Source organism: Megalobrama amblycephala, linkage group LG15 (assembly GCF_018812025.1).
Source record: "Megalobrama amblycephala isolate DHTTF-2021 linkage group LG15, ASM1881202v1, whole genome shotgun sequence".
In the NCBI taxonomy this organism is placed as follows: Eukaryota; Metazoa; Chordata; class Actinopteri; order Cypriniformes; family Xenocyprididae; genus Megalobrama; species Megalobrama amblycephala.
Window position 1 is genome coordinate 2,166,768 of NC_063058.1, and position 24,100 is coordinate 2,190,867.

General features: G+C 42.6%; 1 protein-coding gene and 1 long non-coding RNA gene across 2 annotated transcripts in view; one reads left to right on the forward strand and one right to left on the reverse strand.

Moving 5' to 3' along the window:
* Positions 1 to 10,926: 10,926 nt before the first annotated feature.
* Positions 10,927 to 21,186, reverse strand: LOC125247332. The gene is made up of 3 exons (XR_007180065.1): positions 21,130 to 21,186; positions 14,365 to 14,678; positions 10,927 to 11,524 (listed from the first exon to the last, which is right to left on the reverse strand). It is a non-coding gene; the product is annotated as an uncharacterized LOC125247332 (long non-coding RNA).
* LOC125247267 (scavenger receptor cysteine-rich domain-containing group B protein-like) overlaps positions 16,631 to 24,100 on the forward strand; it is a 31,694-nt gene continuing 24,224 nt past the window's right edge. The window contains exon 1 of the mRNA XM_048158537.1: positions 16,631 to 16,876. Within this exon, the coding sequence (XP_048014494.1) occupies positions 16,810 to 16,876 (67 nt within the window). The 5' untranslated portion in view covers positions 16,631 to 16,809. The remainder of the gene's footprint in view (positions 16,877 to 24,100) is intronic.

The window sequence follows — 24,100 nt, forward strand, 5'->3', positions numbered from 1 at the left end:
ACTCATAATCACACCTTAAGAGATGTGTGATCCAAAAATCACAACGTCAGCGGTGACGTGAGTACCAATCCCTATTTTACTTTGTGTCCTTTGATGGACAAAGTAAAAATCACTACATATGTTTTGTTTAACTTAAGCCATGCAAAATCAGGCTCTGATGCAGGTGCTTGCAGCATCCCAATATTCCAAATCTCATTGGGTGACAGATTTCCCTCCGTTCGCAGGGGATGATAGTTCCACATCTCTGTGAAATGCTGCAAATCTGTGTGTATTCTGGGGATGAAAACATATCCTACACAGAATAGGATTGCATAATTTTTATTTATTTAATTTCTTTTTAAGAAGAATATATTAAAGGGTTAGTTCACCCAAAATTTCTGTCATTATTTACTCAGCCTCATGCCGTTCCTCACCCGTAAGACCTTCGTTCATCTTTTGAAAATAAATTAAGATATTTTTGATGAAATCCCAAGGGTATCTGGTCCACACATAGGCAACGACATTGCACCTTTTGAGGTGCAGAAAGGTATTAAAAACATCGTTAAAACCATTGATGTGACTACAGTGGTTCAAACTTAATGTTACTAAGCAATGAAAATACTTTTTGTGCACAATAACAAAACAAAAATAACGACTTTATTCGACAAATTTGTCTGTCCTCTGTCATACTACTACACTATTTTCATTGCAGAGCTTCAGCGTTTATGTCTGAACGGCAGCCCAGTATTGGCCGGCTCCTGCTTCAGCATCACACGCATGCGTCGTGCTGATCACCTGACCAGAGCCGGCCAATACTGAGCTGCCGTTCAGATGTAAACACTGAAGCTCTGCAACGAAAATAGCGTATTTTCCTCACTTCATAATATTAAGGTTGAACCACTGTAGTCACATCGATGGTTTTAACGATGTCTTAAGTACCTTTCTGGACCTTGAAAGGTGCAATATCGTTGCTGCATATGCAGGGCTTGACATTTACACCCGCCAACCCGCCAAATGCGGTTAGATTTCAGCTGTGGCGGGTAAGACAGCCACTCCCACTAGCCACTTTGGCGGGTTGAATATAATTTCAGTTTACAGCCAAATGATCGTCGAAGATCGTCGTAGCACAAAATTTCAATCCAATCACACAATTCGTTATTTATGTGCAGTTAGTGAAGGTGGGATAGGCGGAATTGCCCTGAATGACACACAACAGAAGCGCTCTCTCGCGTGCGCGAGATCAGTTCTCCTCGCGCCTGAATAATCAAATACACGTGCACACAGATGTCTAAATGTCCATCGTGTGGAGTACCTCGCGTGAATACAGTCGGTTATGGCTTAAGTGGACGTAAACAGGTGGGTAATAACTGAATATGCGTCAGTTACGTCCATGCATTCAGCAGCCCAATTAAATAGGCCTACCTGTCTGTTAATATTAAACAACAAAAGATGTTAATTAAATGTAGACTATATGTTAAATAAACCTACTTTATCTGAAAAAGATTATTTTTAATTTACTATTGTTTTTGTAATTTGCTTCTTTGTTCTTTTATATAGCCTAACACAAATAACTTATCTCATATTAGCCCATGCTCATATTGTCCACCTCTTGCCCACCTGTACATACCAGCTGATATACAATGTAGTCTTGATTTCGGTGGTCAATCTGCATTTAAAAGTTTGAAAGGGTTTTACATCTTCTAAATCAAGTAAAATGACTCAAAATAAAGTAATTTAAGCATAACAAAGTCAACTTTAATCATATAAAATGTAACTTACCAACATCAAAATTTTGGCCAGTTAAAATGCTGAGTGGCTAGTAACTTTGAAAAACAACTAGCCACAGTGGCTGGTGAACAAAAAAGTTAATGTCAAGCCCTGTCCATATGTATCAGATACCCTCGGATATCTTAATTTGATATCTTAAATAACTTAAAAGTTTCAGATCTCAGAAGTACTTAACTTTATTGTCAAGCAACAAATTGAGAATGCCAGCTATTCATCTGAATCTTTCTTGGCTGGGGCACAGTTTTTATAAATTTTTCTTATCTCTTAAAACACACCAAAGTAGTATCATTGGCTGGTAATATCCACCCTTACAGTTTTCCCATATTCTCACTTACAGGGGCTCTCCTCCCTTTCTTTCCCATGTACTCCCCAACATTTCCACCACAGTCATTTCACCAATAAAATTGTAGGTGTTGCTTATGTAAGAGATAATTTTCTCAGTAAGGGTGACCGACTGTCAACTACTGTACATCTTTTGACTTAATTTCTCATGGGCCTTCTGTCAACTGATGGTCAACCCTTTTCCCATGAAACATTGAATCAAACCAGTCAATACCCCCCGGAGGCAAGAAGCCTTCACATTGAAGCTTGAAAACATTGTGAAATAATGTAATAGGCCCTCCAAAAAACAGGTTTAATGTGATTTTAGAAAAGTTAACCCTCTGGAGTCTGAGGCTGATTTGGGGCCTGGATAAGTTTTGACATGCCCTGACATTTGTGCTTTTTTCAGTTGTTCATATTAATGGAAAAAGTGGCATTACACTGTATTCAGCACAAACTAGGCTACAATAATATGTGAGAAACATGTATGTACATGTTTGTATTTTTGAAGGAATAATGTTTATGCGTGGTTATTGAAAAAAACAAAAAACTTAAGTCACTGAAATAAAGCCAAAAAATAAAAAATAATATTATATATGTGTTCACAAGACTTCTGAGTTTTTGCTTCAAAATTATGTAAAAATTATTCTACCTATTCTTTCATATAAAACAATAGAGAAATTTTAATTTTCTAAAACATCTTTGGTCAAGAAACACAGTATGCATGGAGGCGTGAATCATCACGAATAATGGGTCATTTACACCTGCGAAGACAAAAGAATCGCATAATAATGTGATTAGCGTATAATAATGCGATTATCGCATAATAATTCTCATATGTTTATGTCAATTTTCTATACAGAGGAGTAATATTATTCAATATTTATTGTCATTACTATGAGCGCTGGATACTGTTTTCAATTTATACTTGCAGCCAGAGGGCGCTCTGTACACCTTTAGTTCACAAATTAATCTAAAGAAGAACAACCATGTGACTCTCCAGGAACTGAACTAACAGAGGCTTCCAGAGATCGCTAACTGTCACGATCACGGTCGGCTCCTGTCAGTTTCTGGACTACACTTCCCACAGTCCTCCCTGCCAATCACATGCACTCACTCCACCAATCACCTGTTGCCACATACAGCCATGCACACTCCACACTAATCACCACACCCAGCTGATACGCATTACTTGGACTATAAAGGACTCATACACACACCACCTCACTGCGAAGTCTTGATTCCTTGTGACAATTCTGAGCGTTTCCTTGTATCCTGTCTGCCTGTGATTGATCTTGCCTGTTCCTGTTTATTGACCCGTTGCTGCCTGTCCTGACCCTTGCCTTGTATACTGTTCTGTGAATGATATCCGCCTGCCTCGATCTACTGCCTGTACCCTGACTACGATTCTGCCTAGCCCTTGCTGTTCCTGTTTGCCCCTGCTCAGACCCTGCCTGTACGACCACGCTTACTTTTGTAATAAAAGCTTGCATATGGATCTTACCATGAGTCCCGCCTCGTTACAGAAGACTTCGCCGCCACCACGATCCAGCAGCTTTCCCGGAGGACATTTGTACGGTATGGACATTGATCAATTGTTGTTGTGGAGTACGCAGGGTACACGATCACTGGAGGATTACATCACAGAATACCTGAACATTGCGTATTATTCAGATCTGCCTGACTGCGCACTCATTGACTTTTTTTGTGATGGAGTTAACCAGCCACTCAAAGAACAATTAGTTCACAATGGACCCCGTTCCACCCTCAGTAATTTTTTGGATTATGCTTTGTTGACTGTTGGCTCTCCGTTTACTGTGGGTGTCGCGGAAGAACGCGATTCCTCGTCTGGTTGTGTAATGGCGCCGCGCCAGATGACACTCACAAAATGGCGGTCACCACAAGAACAACATCCAGTCAAGTCAGCACTGATTACCTTGAGCCCAGTCACGTCTCCGCTGATCGCCCAGAGCCACGTCACGCCTTTGCAGATCGCCCAGAGCAACGTCACGTCTCCGCTGATCGCCCAGAGCAACGTCACGTCTCTAGATCAGTCAGAAAGCGGAGAGGATTGCGTTCCAGTGTGGCTGATCCACCGCTGATTTCAGCGCGAGCGGCTGGTATTCCCAAGCATCCACCAGCCGCTTCACTCTCAAGCCAGCCGGTCGCTACACTCTCAAGCCCGGTGGCCGCTTCGCTCTCTAGCCCGGTGGCCGCTTCGCTCTCAAGTCAGCCGGCCGCTTTGCTCTCAAGTCAGCCGGCCACTTCGTTCGCAAGCCAGCTGGACGCTTCGCACGTGAGCTCGCTGATTGCAACGTACTCAAATTCCCCGGTTGCAACGCTCTCAAATTCTTCGGTTGCAACGCATTCAAAGTCGCCGATGGCAACGCACTCAAATTCACCGGTTGCAACGCACTCAAGCGCCCTGGACGCGATGGACAAGATGGCTGCTTTGCCAATGCCTACGGGCAAGATGGCTGCCCCTTCGGTGCTCACGGAGGTAGGGGGCATTCCAGCCATTGAGTCCGCTCCAGAACCCGCTTCAGCCAGTGAGTCTGCTCCAGAAACCGCTCCAGTCGGTGAACCATCACCTCACTCTCTGAGAAGGAGGAGGAGGAGGAGGAAGAAGGCGTCCTCCTCTCCTCAAGACGCAGACGCCCTTCAAGAGGCCGCTGTGGGCCTGGAGACCACTCCAGAGGTCTCTCCTGCTCCGCCCAAGCGTCATGCTCTACCAGCACCACCTAAGCGTCTTGCCCTGCCGGCGCTTACTGTGCTCCTCGCCCTGCCGGCGCCACCTGAGCTCCTCGCCCTGCCGGCGCCACCTGAGCTCTTCGCCCTGCCAGCGCCGCCCAAGCTCTTCGCCCTGCCAGCGCCACTCAAGCGTCTTGCACTTCCGGCGCCGCCCAAACGCCTTGCCCTGCCGGAGCCACCCGAACTCCTTGCCCTTCAACCCGCTACGTACTCCGTTGATTTCCCCAAGAACTTTTTTGGGGGGGGGGCAGTATACCTAGGGGTGGGGAGCTTGTGGGTGGGGACCCTGCCCGGCCACTGCCGTCATCGGCCTTGGTTCTGTCATGGCCGCCCATGGACTGTAGCTCACTATGGCCATTAACGAACTCTGACCCGCCGTGGTCATACACGGACTCTGTCTCGCCGTGGCTGCCCAAGCCCCCTGATCTGCCGTGGCTACCCAAGCCACCTGACCTGCCATGGCTGCCCGAGCCACCTGACCTGCCGTGGCTACCCGAGCCACCTGACCTGCCGTGGCTGCCCGAGCCACCTGACCTGCCGTGGTTGCTTGAGCCATCGGACCCGCCGTGGCCACCAGAGACTCCTGACCCGCCATGGTTACCGGTGGTACCTGACCCACCGTGGCTGCCTGAATTCCTGGGGCTGCATTGGAGACCCTGTTCCCATCTGCCTACATCTCCAATGCACCCACCCCCCCTCCCTAGCTGTTCCTTTTACACCGCAAGGACGCGCCTTCCGGGAGGGGGGCATTATGTCACGATCACGGTCGGCTCCTGTCAGTTTCTGGACTACACTTCCCACAATCCTCCCTGCCAATCACATGCACTCACTCCACCAATCACCTGTTGCCACATACAGCCATGCACACTCCACACTAATCACCACACCCAGCTGATACGCATTACCTGGACTATAAAGGACTCATACACACACCTGCGAAGTCTTGATTCCTTGTGACAATTCTGAGCGTTTCCTTGTATCCTGTCTGCCTGTGATTGATCTTGCCTGTTCCTGTTTATTGACCCGTTGCTGCCTGTCCTGACCCTTGCCTTGTATACTGTTCTGTGAATGATATCCGCCTGCCTCGATCTACTGCCTGTACCCTGACTACGATTCTGCCTAGCCCTTGCTGTTCCTGTTTGCCCCTGCTCAGACCCTGCCTGTACGACCACGCTTACTTTTGTAATAAAAGCTTGCATATGGATCTTACCATGAGTCCCGCCTTGTTACAGCTAACTATGGCTATTCAAAACACTTTTCAAGACAATAAATTCACGATTGAGACGATGTATGCATGTATTGACTCAGAATTTGCCTCTGAATAGCGCTCCCTCCGTGGGCGTGGCCGCATTAGTGGATAATGAGCTGAATCACAGACTTCTGACATGGCTCTCTTTTCATACAGATTACATAAACAGAGAATATTTGTTTTTGATTTGACTTACACGATTTAAAACCTGACATTTCAATGTTTTTTTTTAGACATAAGTCCAATTTTTTTGTGATTACTATTCACTAAGTTACAGTTCATTTTCTGAGAACTATCAAATTGGACTTTGTTCAGAGGGGGACAAGAGATCACGCATCATGTTATTTTTCTTTATTTTGCAAAAAGCACAACATTTTGTTTTTACTCAGAGTGTACACAAATTAAAGAAGATATTCAACAGATTAAAATGGTGTATAACTCTTAATTGTATGTGCAACATTGATGGAGTATTTTGAGTCTCTTTCACACTGGTAAGAAAAAAAACACGGTGGTATCGCTGGCAATACCTCAGACCTCAGAGTGTTAAGTGATGTTTGTTAGGTACCAAGTGGAGCAGAGTAGTTATTACACATATCTGGCAAAGTTTTAAAGTGCCCCTATTATGGATTTTTGAAAATTACCTTTCATGTCGTGTGTAACATAGCTCTAAGTGAATGAAAACGTCCTGCAAAGTTTTAAATCTGAAAGTGTTATTGTCTCTCAAAAGTAAGAGTCGACTCTGAGTCAAATAAATGAGTCGTTTGTAAAACGAATCCCAAGCTGCTTCATTGTGACATCATAATGAAACATTAGCATATTGCCTGCTCACTTATCATGTAGAAATTTATTTTTTTTTCTTCAACGATACCACAGTAGTACAATCTTTTGTTGTGTTCCTGTCATTTTACTAATTTCTCAAATTTCAAGGTTTCTCAAACCTTGGGGAGTTTAATGCAGGATTCACAAAAGGCTTAAAATATGGATCAATGCCCAGTTTATTTGGACCAGCTTGCTCCTATGAATCTCAACCTGTAAGATTAATAATTATTTATATTTGACATTAGTTTACCTGATCACCTGGGGCATCTCCTAATCAACACCCGAGGGTCTACTGGCGACACTCAATAATATACCTGATCTTCTGGGGCGTCTCCTAATCGACACACAATAATATTTCGGTCAACATCTTGACCCTTTTAAACCTAGTGCTCCCTAACTTGCTGCACATCAATAACCAGACGGACTCCAGACCATGCCTTAAAATATGCTTTATTCACGACCGGAGGACCTTGTGTCAATCACAGAGAATCCCACCAGCAAGAAGAATACAACAGTTTATATAGGATAGGAGCATGGCAAAGCATTCTACAATATGATTGGTTCTGTTACTAGGTAAAGCAAGATGTGTCCAAATCATGTGTTTGTTAGTTTGTTGGTTACTCAATATGATGGGGCTATTATATTTAGATAGTTGTCTAGCTGTCCCTAAGTTCCCATTCAGTTGGTCATGTTCGACATACGTCGGACAGACTGACGAATAGGAATCTCGCTAGAGAGGCCAATCTACTTCGAGTGTAACTAAACGAGCCAATGCACATTGGCATGCAATCATATGCATCAGCTGCTCACCTCACAGCACGGGTATATAATGAGCAGCAGGTGCGTTGCATCTTCAGCTTTTCACTTCAGAGCTGAACTACATGGTAGTTCTTTTGAGTTCTTTTGGAAACTACTCTTCGTTTGGTGCAGGCGGGCAGCACTGCAGTGGGGCCGATCTCTCTTCTTTATTTTCTTTGTTTTGCCTTTTTTATTTGAACAAGCATGTGAAGCCATTTTCAGCTGTAAAAGCTGTTCTCACGGCTGGTAATGGTTGTTGTTGAGTGCTGAAAAGTTGTTTTGACAGCTGGTAAGAGAGCGGCTTCAAGGAGAGAGTGCACACGACAGGCTGCACTTTTCCCTGTCTGTGCTGCAGTGGTCATTCCCCTGTGTGCTTCGGCACTTAAAAGAGCGAAGTCCCTAAAAGAGCTTGCACGAGTAGTTTTGCGTTTTTTTAAAGACGTCGTACTACTTGTGTGTTTCTGGATGTGGTCGTTACCTGGCGCCTCGGGATGGTCACCAATGCTGTATCGCGTGTCTGGGCTTAAAGCATGCTGAGGCGGCGTTTGTGGATGAGTCATGCACCCATTATGGGAAGATGACCATCGCGGAGTTGCGGTCTAGACTCCAGTTCCTGCAAAGTGGCGGAGTCCCGGTGCTGCTGCCTCGTTCCAATCCTCCTCAGAGGGTTGCTTCGGGCAGCGGCGCTGGTGATCTGAGGATCACAGTGAGCGCGCTTCCTTCGGGGAACTAACCCTCTAGGAACCCTCACTCCTCCTCCAGTAGAGCTGCCGGGGAAATGCGGTGGACCACCCCAGAGGTGTGTACCATCCGTATCCTTTGGATCTCCCAAAGAAGACCGGATGTCGATCGCTGCATCGGAGGGTGGGCCTGACACTTCCGAGCTTGATGATTCGGCGCAGCTGCCTCCTTTGGGAGTGACAACTGTGCCCGATTCGGACCCGGAAATGATGGCTATGCTTTCCCGGGCCGCCAACATGGTTGGGCTCGTGTGGAATCATCCACCGTGTCCCGAACCCTCGAGGCTGGATGATTGGTATCTCAGGGTGGCAAGGGCTGGTTCTCAGCCCCCCACCCTGGGTCCTTTCTTCCCAGAGGTGCATGAAGAGCTCACTGGCACGTGGACTGCACCTTTTACTGCCCAAAACCGTGTCGGTGGGTCCTCCTCCCTCACCACCCTTGATGGGGGAGCGGCTAAGGGATATACACGCATACCCCCTGTGGAACAGGCCGTTGCTATGCAACTGTGCCCTATGTAGGGTCTGCACAGTCTCAAGGATGAGCAGGTCCCACCATAAACTGTGTTTAAGCCTCAATTCACGGAACTTTGGTTTGTAAATTTTACATCGATTCCGGCCCGGCAGACACTAATGGATCACGAGACTCTTTTTATGACTGTTTCGATAAGTCCCCTAACCTCTCCTCCGCGACTTCAAAGGGGGTGCAACACCACGGATCGGGTTTCTAGGGACCAGGTCCAAATTCCAAACGGTCATAAAAGGAAAATACACGCACACACCCACAGACCCACACACACACACGGCTCCCCTACATAGAGACTGTATGCACAAACATTATACCTACAAATATGAATGTATCTGCCATTGTAGTGCTCGCTGCATGTATGTGTTACTAGTGTAGAATTGTAGAATTGATTGTAGTAGGTTAGTTTCATGTGAAACTGTAGTAATAGAGTGTAAAGGGTATCTTCTTTATATGACGAGAGACACCTGTCGAGTTTCATTTCTCCGTAAAGCTGTGAATCCGAGCTATTCACTGATGTACGTTACATTTCTGTCAAATGCATCGTTCAATGTTTAATAACAATATGAAGAAAATGCACTGATTCAACATACCATAAATTTATTCGGGAGACAGGACAAAGGAATGTGGAAACCCGCCAAATTGCAATGCTAGCATTGGAGGACGTTATCAAGAAGGCGTTCTGGTCTGTTGTCTTTAAAACACCATGACACGCGTCTTTTGGTGGCACAAGTTTTCTGCACGAGTTCCTGCCGTCAAGACGGACTCTCTTCTTTATTTTCCGGTCATATTACAACAGTTAAACCTTCGTTTGAAACTTCGCCGAAACCACCTCCGGAAGAAGAAGCAACTATCAAACCGAGCGCTCCGAAACTCCAAGCACCCTGACTAACCTATGCAAGTATAACGTTTTTACGATTTTAAATACTGAGTTTCCTTGCTGGCTCTTAAAGGTGAACTGTTGCAATTTGACCTGCTTTGATCATCTCTTTCATTTCTGCCTTTCCTCCTACTTTGTATGTATTTGTATTTACTTGTGTCCATTTAGCCGTATAACCTGTGTATTACCCGTTTCGTATATTAAACTCATTATATCCATGCTTTTTGTTCACTTGCTCATTTTAGCAACAACCGAGTCACTTTAATGTTCTGATTCTAATATCCTTGCTCTATATTTGGAGGCTATGATAGAAAGTTAGTCTCCCGGCCCGAGAATAACATTTCTGTCGTGATAATCTGTGGATAATTTTCCGTTTCGGTGGACGAACTGATAGTTTTCCACATAATTATTAAACCAGAACTAATCATATATGTGATTGATTATAATTCGTTGTAGTTAATTCACCATATATGTTTAATTCCCCGTTGGGTCGATATATGAACGTCATAAAGCTTTCTGAATTATGATATTCATATTTCATCCATAAATTGATTATTAACTGTACATCGCTACACCTAACTCCACCTGGCGGGGGCCAAGGCACTGAAGGACCTGCATGAGGGTGGTCATGACCCGCAAGTTCTCCAAGAACTTCGTGCTGGGACGGAACTTGCACTTTGTGCGACGAAGGTCACGGCGCGGTCAGTGGGTCGTGCGATGTCCACACTAGTGGTCCAGGAACGCCATCTCTGGCTGTGTCTTGCGGACATGAGGGATACCGACAAAGTCAGGTTCCTTAATTCCCCCGTGTCCCAGAACAGCCTCTTCGGTGACGTGGTCAAGAACTTCACCCAGCAGTTCTCAGCTGTACAGAAGCAGTCTGAGGCCATCAGCCACATCCTGCCGAGGCGGTCAGCTGCTGAACCTCCGCCGCCCGCAGCACCTCAGCCTGCTTGATGCCAAGGGACCCCGCCCCCGCTCCTGCGCCCCAGCAGCAGCAGCGGCAGCCTTCATCTAAGCGGCGCCGTGGAGCCAGTCATGGTCGGGGTGCCCAGCCCCCCCCCCTTAAATTATAGCAATTTTTTTTTTTTTGCGTAAATTGCTATAATTTTTAGGAGTTCATATTAAGTTTTGGTGTTTGTTTTGGTAGCCTAGGCTAAATAGTTTACCAATTTACATAATGTTCTTGAAAACTATTATACCGAGCAGCAGCCTCCTATATTTATGATTAACAATCAAATGATTAATTAGTTAGAAACTAGTTGCTGTGAACACAGGTGCCATCATTTGTCTTTTTATGAATGACTTGTTTGTCATTGAGTCAGTGTAGCTGATGCAAAGTAGGCCCTTCGTTACCAAACACCAAGTAACTAAATTAGGATACAATTATGAGGCATTTGCAAACATTAAACTGTTGGTTACTTTAAAACTAACTGTAACAAAGTTCGGAAATAAGAAGGGAAGAGGACAGGGTCGGCAGGTGACTACTGGCTGTTTATTTAAAAAATAATCACAGAAATCAAAAGGTGTGCAGACCGGCACAAAACAGTCACAAAATAAACATTAATTTCACTCCGTCAAAGTCAGGCAGGATTCCAAGGAGTGTGACAGCCAGTAGTCCTTCTCTCGCAGGCTCCTGTTTCTCCTGGCGTTAAATACTCTCTCCACGCCAATTACTGAAACAAGAGACAGGTGTTTATTATTTGCGTCTAATCCACTCAGTCACCGCGCGTCTCCTCCCTCTCTCTCCCGTTGCAGATTCCGCTGAACCACGCCCCCTTGCCACATACCCCCACCGCCCAACTCAGGCCGGGGAGCCCTTTACTTGGGTAAACGCCTGCTGACACAGCTCCGTCCACTGGACCATATCTGGTGCCTCCTTTTTAGTAAGATCAGTCAAGGGGCTGGTGAGGTCCGAATAATTAGGCACAAACCTTCTATAATATCCCATCAGCCCCAAGAACTGTCTCACCTCCTTTTTGGTCTTAGGGCGCGGACAGGTCGCAACTGCTGCAGTCTTATCAATTTGGGGACACACCTGTCCATGCCCCAAGTGGAAGCCCAGATACTTTACTTCCACGCGCCCAATTGCACACTTCTTTGGGTTGGCCGTGAGCCCGGCCCCCCTCAGCGTCTTTAAGACCACCCTCAAATGCTGCATATGCCGCTGCCAGTCATTACTAAATATGATGATATCATCTAGATAGGCAGCCGCATATGCAGCATGGGGCCGTAAAACCCTGTCCATCAGCCGCTGAAAGGTAGCCGGTGCCCCGAACAGCCCGAACGGAAGTGTAACAAATTGGTGTAATCCAAACGGCGTTGTGAAAGCTGTTTTTTCTCGGGATAATGGAGACAAGGGGATCTGCCAATGACCCTTTGTTAAGTCCAGTGTCGAATAAAAACGAGCCGTACCAAGCCGGTCAAACAATTCGTTAACCCGTGGCATTGGATATGCGTCGAATTTCGACACAGCATTCACCTTGCGGTAATCCACACAGAACCGGACCGAGCCGTCCGTCTTAGGAACCAAAACTATCGGGCTCGCCCAGTTACTGTTGGATTCTTCTATTACCCCCATTTCAAGCATCGCACCTAATTCTTCCTGAACTACTTTTTTCTTGTGTTCAGGCAAGCGATACGGCCGGCTGCGAACCACCACACCCGGCTCTGTCTCGATATGGTGCTGAATAAGATTTGTACGGCCAGGTAGGGGAGAAAACACATCAGCAAACTCTGCCTGTAATTTGGTTAAATCAATGAGCTGGGAGGGCGAGAGGTGATCTCCCCCTGGGGCCAGTGCGAGAGATTGTTTTTTGATATTCGCCTCTGGCCCAAGATCATCCTCTCCACTAATCACCATCGCCAGCATCACTGATTCTCCCTCATTCCATTTTTTCAGGAGATTGAGGTGATAAATTTGACGTGCTCCTCTCCTATCTGAGCGTATTACCTCATAATCGAGCTCTCCAACTTGCCGTGTGACCTCAAACGGTCCTTGCCACTTTGCAAGTAATTTTGAACTTGACGTTGGGAGCAATACAAGCACTTTATCTCCCGGTGCAAATTTGCGCAAATTGGTCCCTCTGTTATACAGCCGGCTCTGTTTGTCCTGGGCCTGCAACAAATTCTCCATAGATAGCCGCCCCAAAGTGTGGAGTTTTGTTCTCAGGTCCAGCACATACTGAATTTCGTTTTTAGATTGAGAAGGTCCGTCCTCCCAAGCCTCTCTTATGACGTCTAACACCCCTCGGGGCTGACGACCATAGAGAAGCTCGAAGGGGGAAAACCCTGTGGAGGCTTGCGGGACCTCTCGCACAGCGAACAACAGGGGTTCCAACCATTTGTCCCAATTTTTGGCGTCTTCTTGAATGAATTTACGAATCATTGTTTTAAGCGTGCGATTAAAACGTTCGACGAGTCCGTCCGTTTGTGGGTGAAAGACGCTGGTCCGAATCGATTTAATGCCCAATAATTCATAAAGTTCGCGTAACGTCCGTGACATAAACGCCGTGCCCTGATCAGTGAGGATTTCCTTAGGAATCCCCACTCGGGAGATTAAAGAAAACAGTGCGTCAGCAACACTCTTAGCGGAAATGTTGCGGAGAGCCACTGCTTCTGGATATCGTGTTGCATAATCCACAATGACCAATGCAAAACGATGTCCTCTTGCTGATCGCTCTAATGGCCCGATGAGGTCCATGCCAATTCTCTCGAAGGGGACCTGCATTAATGGGAGGGGGCGCAAAGGCGCTTTTGGGGTGGCTGGTGGATTTACCAACTGACATTCACGACAAGCTGCACACCACCTGCGCACATTCTCGTGAATGCCCGGCCAAAAAAATCGGGTCATGAGGCGATTTAGTGTTGGTCCCTGTCCTAAATGACCAGCCATTGGATTACAATGAGCCGCTTGGAAAAGTATTTCCCTGCGGCTCCTAGGAACTAACAACTGGGTTGTATCATCTTTTGTCTGAGCGTCTTGGGTCACTCGATACAACCTATGTTTTATAATTGCCAAATATGGATAAGTAAACGGTTGTCCAGGATGGAGAGGCTGACCGTCGATGGTACTGACCTGTTCAAACGCACGTTTCAGCGTCTCATCCTGAGACTGCTCCAGGGGAAAATCATCGCGCTCCGAGAGAATAAGTCTCTCGATTTCGCTCTGTTCCCCCGAGGCAGTACTCAGAGGTCCCGATTCAGTCTCTCCTGCCTGCACACTCACACTCCCCTCCGGTGCATTTTTTCCCCAAGAAGCATCCGTACATAAAGCCCCTAATAATTCTGTAAACGCTGGCCAATTCGTTCCCAAAATTAACGGATGCTGGAGGTGACCCCTGAATTGAATAATGACTGGCACAATAGGATAATCTACCACGTCCCCGTGCACACACCGCACCTTGACCACGCGGCTATTATCCAATGCCCCGGATTGTATCAGATTTTGATGGATCGAGGTTTGGTTACATCCTGAATCCACCAATGCCTGATAGGTACCCCCCTCGATACTCACAGGTATTTGGTACCACCCAGCTTGACCGGGGGCAGCCTGCGGGGCATCCGGGACCCAGACCATCGTTCCCACTTCCATTACAGGACACCTATCCACAAAATGGCCCGGGTCCCCGCAACGCCAACAGGTGGGCCCAGACCTCCCCGCCGCTCCAGTGGCAGAGAGTGGATTAGACGGCTGGCATGGAGAGAGCGGAGACACAGGAGCCGTGTCCAACAGACCATTCCCGCCACCCTGGGCGGGACTCTGGGAGCTGCATAGGGAATGTGGCCATTCCCGCCCCGCCCCCTCGAGGAGGGCCGGGTGGACGAGACCTGGGTAGAGGGACAGGGCAAGAGAGAGAAGGAGATGGAAGAGAGGTTAGTTGAGACTTGAGTCTCAGAAAGCCTAAAAAAAATTATCAAACAGCACCTACATCCCCACAAGTTGTTCGGGAGGGTTTCAAGAAAAATTCTTTGCTCTTATCCGATTATCTCATCTCATCTCATCTCATCTCCAGCATATTCAGTTGTCAGACAAGACTGGAACTTCAAACGGGACCAGCTTCTATGGTCAGATGAAACTAAAAAAAGGACTTTTTTGCAGCAAACTCACCAGATGGGTTTGGTGCACACATGGATAAAAAGTGCCCCATGCCCACGGTTAAATATACTGCTATATCTTTAATGATGTGGGCCTATTTTTCTGCTGGAGGTCCTGGACATCTTGTTCAGATACATGGTATCATGGATTCTATCAAATACCAACAGATAAAAAATCAAAACCTGACCGCTTCTGCTAGAAATCCAATAATGGGCCGTGGTTGGATCTTCCATCGGGACAATGATCCAAAACAAACATCAAAACCAACACAAAAATGTGTCACTGTGCACAAAATGAAGCTTCTGCCATGACCATCCCAGTCCCCTGACCTGAACCCTGAAGAAAATGAGTGAGGTGAACTGAAGAGAAGAAGCATCAACATGGATCTAGAATCTAAAGGATCTGAAGAGATTCTGTATGGAGGAATGGTCTCTGATCTCTTGTCAGGTGTTCTCCAAACTCATCGGGCATTATAGAAGATGGCTCAGAGTTGTTATCTTGGCAAAAAGAGGTTGCAAAAAGTTTTGAATAAAAAGGTGCCAATAATTGTGGCCAATGTGTTTTGGAGGAAAACATTTATTTCATGATGTGATTTTATCCCCACTTTCAATTATTTTCCTTCAATGAAACGTTAGAATTTTGTGATTTTTTTTAATCAAAGATCAAAAGGATAAACAATGCAGATTTATTTTCACAGCCGCCTTTACTCATAATTACTGAGGGTGCCAATAATTGTGGAGGGCGTGTGTGTGTGTGTGTGTGTGTGTGTGTGTGTAACCTACAGGTTTTCTTTTGACTTTTTCAAACAACAAAAGACTGTGGCGTGCCAGAGAACAGAGAATTATATATATATATATAATGTGTGTGTGTGTGTGTGTGTGTGTGTGACCTACAGGTTTTCTTTTCTTATTGGCTAAATGTGTAGTATCTTTTATGGCCAGGAATAAAGAGAGATGTTGCTAAATTTTGTCAAACTTGCCAACGGGAAAACAGAATCAGCTGATTCCACCCGCTCCTCTTTCACCTATCCCTGTAATGGGTGAGGCGTTTCAACAGGTGCTTGTCGACTGTGTCAGACCTTTACCTAAAACGAAGTGTGGTAATCAATTCTTGTGCACTATCATGTATAGAGTTACTAGATTATTAGTTACTAGAGCGGTGCTGTGTTGGTGTTATTACTGATTTTCCTTCTTTATTCGGAAATGTCCAGTCTCAAACTACCATGTTGCAACATGATATTAATGCTGATGGCGCATTCCCTATTTAGCAACATGCATATTGGGTTATCGCTGTTAAGAGATCTATTATGAAGCAAGAAACTGAATATTTGTTGCAGAATGGGTTAGCTAAACATAGTAGTTCTGGAGTTATCTGTTGTTTTTTTGTTGTTGTTGTTTTTTTCATCTTTGCAACTACTAACAATGCATGAATTCCCATCTGACTGTTCTTCTCTAGAACTTCAGTTTCATTTAGTGCACTGCTTTCATTTCATGTGACTCCACATACAGTACATGTGAACTGTGAGGAGATAAAGCTGTAGCTTATGGTAGATGCAGTAGATCATGAGGTGAAGAATGAATCAGGAATCATGACAGTCAGTGTTGTAGAAAAACAGATTCACTCTCTGAACACACTGAAGGAGAGAGAGAGAGAGAGAGAGAGAGGTTGAGGAAGGAGTAGAAGGAAGTGTTCAAACACACACCACCCTTTCCTCTCTATTTGTGCTGACACTGAAATCTCTCCTCACAATACTCCAAACTTACAGCAAACTCTATCCCAACTCTATTCTACAGGTAGCAAAGTCCCTTCTGGATTGAAGAGCAGCGCTTCACTCGCACGGCTCACACTCTCAGATTCATCAGGATGTGGATGGTGCTGCTGGGACTCGTGTCTGGATTACTGGCCTCCTCCAGATCAGAGGCGACCGCAGGTGAGAAAACCCGTCAGAGGGATCATGTCTTTGTGTATTATTGACTATGAATGGAGCAGTGCTGCTGCTTGCCCTTGTGAAAAAGAAGTGCACTTTAGTGTACTTTTATGTAGGGTACTACTTATTAGGTGTGGGACAAAATATCTATACAGCGATATATCGTCATCCTTCTCTGTGCAATATGAGAATCGATATGCTGGTGCCAAATATTGATATTCTAATCAATAAAATAAGGTGCTCTAAATAGATTTCCCTGCTTACTGTGTCACTACTTCAATATGTAAGCTTAAGTGTAGCAATATTCAATTTGAAATGTAATATGCAAATGGCAATGCAATATATAAAATAGCAATGCATTTCTGTATTTAAATTTACATTCTACATACAATATACAATATGTGCAATGTTTGGAGCAAAACGATAATTCAGTAATATAATTTACATTTGCTATTTCCTACACTAGTTTTAACATATAATTTAAACATATATTTTAACGCTTTATAATATGCAAAATTAAGAAGAAAATGTATTACAGAAATGGTTATATAGGTTTAACAAAATGACCATTTACACAATTGACACTTGCAATTGCATTTTCATTAAATGTCCCGCAATGAATGTAGAAAAATTCATTCATTCATTTGAAAATGCATTTTGAGCCATTCACACCCCTGCCCCACCCTGTCAATCACTGCATCAAGGCGGGGCCAGGTGTTGAAAATATGGCGGCAGCAGAGCTATGAAGAGCAGGGGCATTTACAGGCAGAGGAAGTAGAGCACGAACAGAGAAATGTCAATAATCCTGAAGTTTATGTGTGTCCGTCAGTGGTAGAACCAGAAAGTTATTAAAACCATAGATATTTATGGTTAGGACGACTCATAGAGAACACGCCTGGCACACTTTATCGTGAGCGTGGTCGCGTGTCTGTAGAAGTGCTGAAACGGACGAGTCGAGTGAACGGTGCTTTACAACAGGTTACTTCCTCATAGAAAGTGATTGACAGGGTGGTGCGGAGACGTGATTGGCTCAGAATGTATTTTCAAATCCACACTGAATTTTGCTAAATTCATTTAATGAAAATGCAATCACAAGTGTTTTAACTGTGAGTGTAAAAGCAATTAAGAAAAATAACATTTAAATTATCATTTTGCTACAATTTTTGCTTGAACATGTTAAACTGTTTCTGTAATATATTTTCATTTTAATTTTGCAACTTATAAAGCATTAAAATATGTTTAAATTAAATGTTAAAACTAATGTAGGAAATAGCAAATGTAAAATTGAATGGCAAATTGAATATTGCTAATATTGCTAGCATCCATAGTCCCGAATCCTAAATTTCAGCTTGTGAAAATGATATTGAAATAATTTTTCACAGTTCACAGTTCACTTTATTAGCCATTTGCAGTATAAAACCACATTGGAAAAGATGTGCAAGAAGCTCTGAGTACAATGTACAATGTCAAACACTCAAAAAAAAAAAAAAAAAAAAAAAAAAAAAAAAACATAACATAAAACAGATAAGCAGATGCCACATAAAAACTCAAAAGTAAAATGCTATACAATAGAATCCACACATAAATATAAAGTGCCAAATTTAAAGTGCTTTGTTTAAAATGATTACAGCTTGGGGAAAGAAACTGTTTAAATGGCGATCAGTAGAACATTTTACCGAGCGATACCTTCTCCCTGAGGGAAGCATCTCAAAGAAGGCCCCTGCAGGATGGCCTGAGGCATCATTAACGAGTTTTAAAGCTCGATTCAAAAGTCTAGCTTTATATATAACCTCCAAGAATGGCAAAGTACAGCCAATGGTCCTGCTGGCTGAGCGAACCACTTTGTTCAAAGCCTTCTTCTCTTTCAGGGTGAGATTACCATACCACAAAGTAATACAACTAGTTAAAACACTCACTCTTTTTGCAATTTTTTTTCCATTGTTGTTTTTAAAAATATAATATTTAAAGTGAAGTTAAAAAAATATATATTTATTTTATGTTTTATTTTTAAATAATTTAAATAGTCATTTTCATGTCACTACCGAGACAGTTTTAGTCCATTGGCTGAGACTGATTTTCACTTCTGATCAGGTAATATTCCTGTGTCCCTCTCTCTCATAGCCTCTCTTTCACAGTAGATAAGTCCATCATTTTGAGTTAAATGTGTTCAAACGTCTGAAACTCTGTGTGTAACTTTAAGGAACATCACTACCAAACTTTTTTTCTGCAGTTAAAAGTATTGAAGTACAGTAGGCTACATTACTATTACATTAAGCACAAATACAGTACTCCTCTCATAAATGACACTGTCAAATATGTAGAAAACTGACACTTCAAGTGCATTAAGTCATACCATAAATTTTAAAGACTAAACACATAAAAAACAAAACAAACAAACAAACAAAAAACAAGTGTAATTTTGTACAACACACTTAAGTTGAAACTAAAATACTTTTTTTTTTTTTTTTTTTTTTTACATGTGCTTTAGTGCATTAGTCAACAAATCAAAATAAGTGTTCTTCTTTAACCCTTTAGAACCTAAAGCTAAAATAGCACATTTTCACATATGTTTTTTTAATTATAAAATTCTCTAACAATGTGCCATCTTCAAGTGCAAGGTGTCATTTTTTCAGAAAACAACTGGCTTTCAATAAATTACAGTTATTGACCATTAATGTATATGGTGAGTTTGTAAATAGAATTTAAATAGCTGAAAAAAAAAAAAAAATAATAATAATAATACATTTTCTGATTTTTATTTAGAGAAAAATGATGATCGAAAGAATTTAACACTTCAAACTTGAAAATTCTTTTTGTGACATTTGGTTGCACAGTTTTCATTCAGGAGAATTTTTTTTTTCATACATATACTACATATGCACGCATCAGCACGCATACATTTACCGCACGGACACATTATACAGATGCACACACCAAATGCGAAATGCGAGTCTCACTTAGCCTCCTCTCAAGTCTTATAAAAAAAATCATCCCAATTGACTGTGTACTCCTTCGCCATGTTTTTGTTTGTTTCTTTTATTATTTATGCGATCCAAAACTTTTTAAACTGCCTCGCTCCATATCTCTCCGTTCAAATCCTCCTTCCACCCGCTCTCCCTGAAAGCGGCTGCCATTTGCTGATGGAAGCAGAGATGGGCACTCGAGTTAGAGACTCGGACTCGAGTCGCACTCGAGTCGCATTTTAACAGACTTCAGACTCGGACTCGGACTCGACCTGAAATGACTTCAGACTTGACTCGACTCGGCACAAAAGACTCGGAATATTTTAAAAACGACTCAAGTCTTTTACTCTTAACTACTGATATAATAAAGAAAGAATTTGTGTTGTGTTTAAATGGTTTTATAATATCTTTTTTTTTTTTTTTTTTTTTTTTTTTTTTGGTTTTATAATATCTGCGTCACATATATTTCCTTGCGTGTCGTGGTAGATCGGACTCTTGTCATAGAATTTGATTACGTATGTCCGTGCGCATAAACTCCGAAATGTCATAATAAGAGTCCCATGCATCATGATGGAAGCCACCGTGCCATATGTTCTTTCGTTTGGGTTTATTATCACGTCAGATCAGCTAGACGCACAGAATGTGGAAAAACAATTAAAGACACCGGAACAACATCATCAAATTTTATGAGACATCGCATCCACAAAGGTTAATCACATTAACTCACACAACTAACTTTTATACAGTGGTGTAGCTGCATGGCTTATTTGAATTGCCAGCCTGTTAAAATATGAACAAAAAAAAAATCTAGACTTTAAACCTAGCACTACGTTTTTATCAATCTTCGTATTATTTGCAGCTGTTCTATTTCTTAACCCTTTAACACGTACGATCACAACGGTGTGATCAGTCTTGGCTGGCCCCAGGAGCGTACGGTCACACCGGTGTGATTAGAACGTTCAGTGCATTACGTGATAAACTGCCAAATTCAAATGTGCGTGCGCGCTTTAACTGGCGCTAAACCAGAGACGGACGCGTGCAGCGCTTTTCATATGCAGTGTTTTCAACCAAATAATGTTCATTTCAGGTTTCAGACATTTAAAGACACATGAGTACTAACAAAACAATATATTTAGAGTTTGTAAAATACACAATGATGTCTATAGAAACAACAAATAACAACCCTTTCCATTATAACTTGACCACACGTTTAATTCATATCAGAAAAAAAAAAAAAAGTGAAAGTAACTTAAAAGCTTACTCTATTCTTCCCCAGTTCACCTGCACACTTACTTTCATGTATTTCGGGAGAAGTGGATAAATTCACGGGTTGTAAATCCAACAGATCCGATTCTCTGCGCGGTGCAAACTAACATGGCGGCGCCCATCACTCATATGGCTCAACTAATGACGCGATCGTTATAAAGGTGTTTAAACAGCAAAACACATCCACTTGCACATATTTGTCAATCGGAATATTAGATATTTCATGCTATAGTTAGCAAATTTGTGAATATTTTTAATAAAAAAGGAAAAATTAAATGAAAGCAGATCATCATTCATACAGTGCTGCGGTGTCACATAACAAGCAATGACGCGTCTGTTACGGTTGCTGGTGTAGAGAGACAAGGCAGATATGGATTTCCACAATTAAGACAATACTTTAATAAACTCAGGCGAGGGAAACCAAACATACACTTAACACAACAGAGAACGGACAAGGAGTGCAGGGAGTGAGTGCATTATAAAGGGAGTGCAGATAATAGAGTCCAGGTGCAGGTGATCCGTGATGATGAGGAGCTGACGAGGGAAGTGAGTGCAGGTGACGAAACAGGAGGATCATGGGAAATAGAGTCCAGGGGAACAAGGGATCTGTAACAGCGTCACCATGGAAACCATAAAGTGATACGTTCTAAATAACGGTCGCCTTAAAAAACTCACGCTGGGGGGTCAGACAGAATATTTGAAACTTACGTGCGAAAGGGTTAATGTGTGTCCATAAGAGAGATAGAAAGAGATGTTAATCCATTTATTACTTAAAGCTCATATTTTAACATATCACAGTCAGCATGTGTTTTATATTGACATTCTTAAACATTCTGAAGTTTGATATTTTCTGGTAATGACTGTCGTCAATAACAACGAAGCTGTATAACAAACTGCCGTATAACAAACCGTGACTCACTGGCACCCTCTTGTGTCCGTTTAGCGACTGTATTGAAAATGACTACTCGTGTTGCCAGGACAACTGTTTTGTACATTGTAATGGATTATAAAGTAACAAACTGGACGTACATTATCCCTTACATCATAGGACCTTAATTTCAAATAAAACAGATTATAGAAAGATCATATAATTTTTCTATATAATACAACTAGGATAAACTAGGATTTGATTATGAGATTTTTTTTTTTTTTTTTTTTTTTTTTTTTAATGACTCAAGACTCGACTCAGACTCGTGACAAATGACTCCAGACTTGACTCAGACTCCAGTGATAAAGACTTCAGACTTGACTCGGACTCCAGATAAAAGACTCATGAACATCTCTGGATGGAAGGCACAAAATTACCGTAATAACCCTTATATTGCCGAAAAGCCCTTGTTGAATTACTACGATGGTGCAAACGGTTCAAGAGTTACGGAATACAGATTGGTTGGATGTGTCGCCGACGACACATCCGGTTTTAAAGGGTTAAAGCACTACAAAAAGATAATGATTTAAAGAGCAAACCAGCAGAGAGCCAGAGGAGTTTAGACTGTTTAAATACCCAGTGTAATGAAATGAGAAATATAATGGTGGGGAATGTGTAATGTTGTATATACTGTGGTAATATTTTAATATTTTAAAGTGTGTCATGATGGAATGATGAGAAACTCTTTGTTGGTTGGAGAGACATATGCTACAGGGCAGCTGCAAATTTCAGCATTTCAAAAGAAAATCAGTGAGAGTCAGGAGTTTCAGCAGGTTCAAATGTGAATGAAAACGACTGTCCAGTTTTTCTTGATGTAAATATCCTCCTGTTAGCATCTCTGTGTGTACATTGAAAGTGGGAAATTACCATAAGTCTTATGCCATGGCTTTAAACTCTTGAACACAATATAGTCCACAATGTAGAAATCCTGCTCCAGTCCTTACGACACCCGTCACTTTATTCAGTTCTTAAGAGTGAGTCTTATACTTTACAGATTTCAGCTTTTTTAGTCAAATATCCTACTCTTACAAAAGTCTTACTTTTTACTAAACATTTTTTAGACTAAAGTCAAAGCCTCATTTCTGAGAAGTTTTATACAAATAATATAACTCTTTTTTTGTCTTGGAAACCTATACTTTTGCAAAATAGTCCCTGAGTAGTTATATGGGTTAGCTAATGTCAAAATGATTTTGACTGATGATATGACAGGTGTGACCTTTGCCCTTCCGTTTCCGGAAGTCTTATTGGTAAAAATTATTTTATTAATTATTAGGCTTAAATGAAAATATTCTCACAGTGAGACTTGGTAAACACAGGTAAAACCATACATGACTACTCACTACCACTGTCAAATGATATCATGATATGTTATATAGACCTATAAAAAACAACTAAACACAGGTAAAAATTACACCTTAACAAAGACATGAATTATATATTCCCCTACACACCTAATAAATAAATTGCAATATAAACAGCTATAACATAGTTTAATCATCGAGTGATTTGTGGTTTGTAAATGAGAGGTTTGTCTCGAATTGAAACACTTCTCACTAGATGTTGCAATGCTGTTTAATTATGGTGACTCAGCTCCTTTAAACTTTCGTTTCCGTTATCCACTGGGGCGTGCTCCGTAGTTCAAAGTAAACTAGTGAAACACTTGAAAACAGCATTATTTGTTCTGTATTTGTTGTTACTGTCCGAGAAAACAACTTCAGATGATTCAGTGACAGACCGGTCCGAATGAATCCAAATCGTTTCAGATCATTATGCAAGCGTGTTTGGCCAATTCACGGAAAAGAAAAAATGGAGACAAAAGAATGGATTCATGAATGATTGGTAACGCTGGTTCTGTCGACAGAAATACTGGACACACCTAATATCTGCTGAAATATTCCCAAGGAAAACGATTCTCAGGTCAGTTGGAGGAGCGTGAATGTTACAGAGGAACAAGTGTAGGATCCATATGCAGCAAACATTTATTCACACAAACATAAATAAAAGTAAATCCAGGCAAAACTGATAAATCCAGACATGGGGCAAAGCAAAACTGAAAACAAGCGCGCGCAC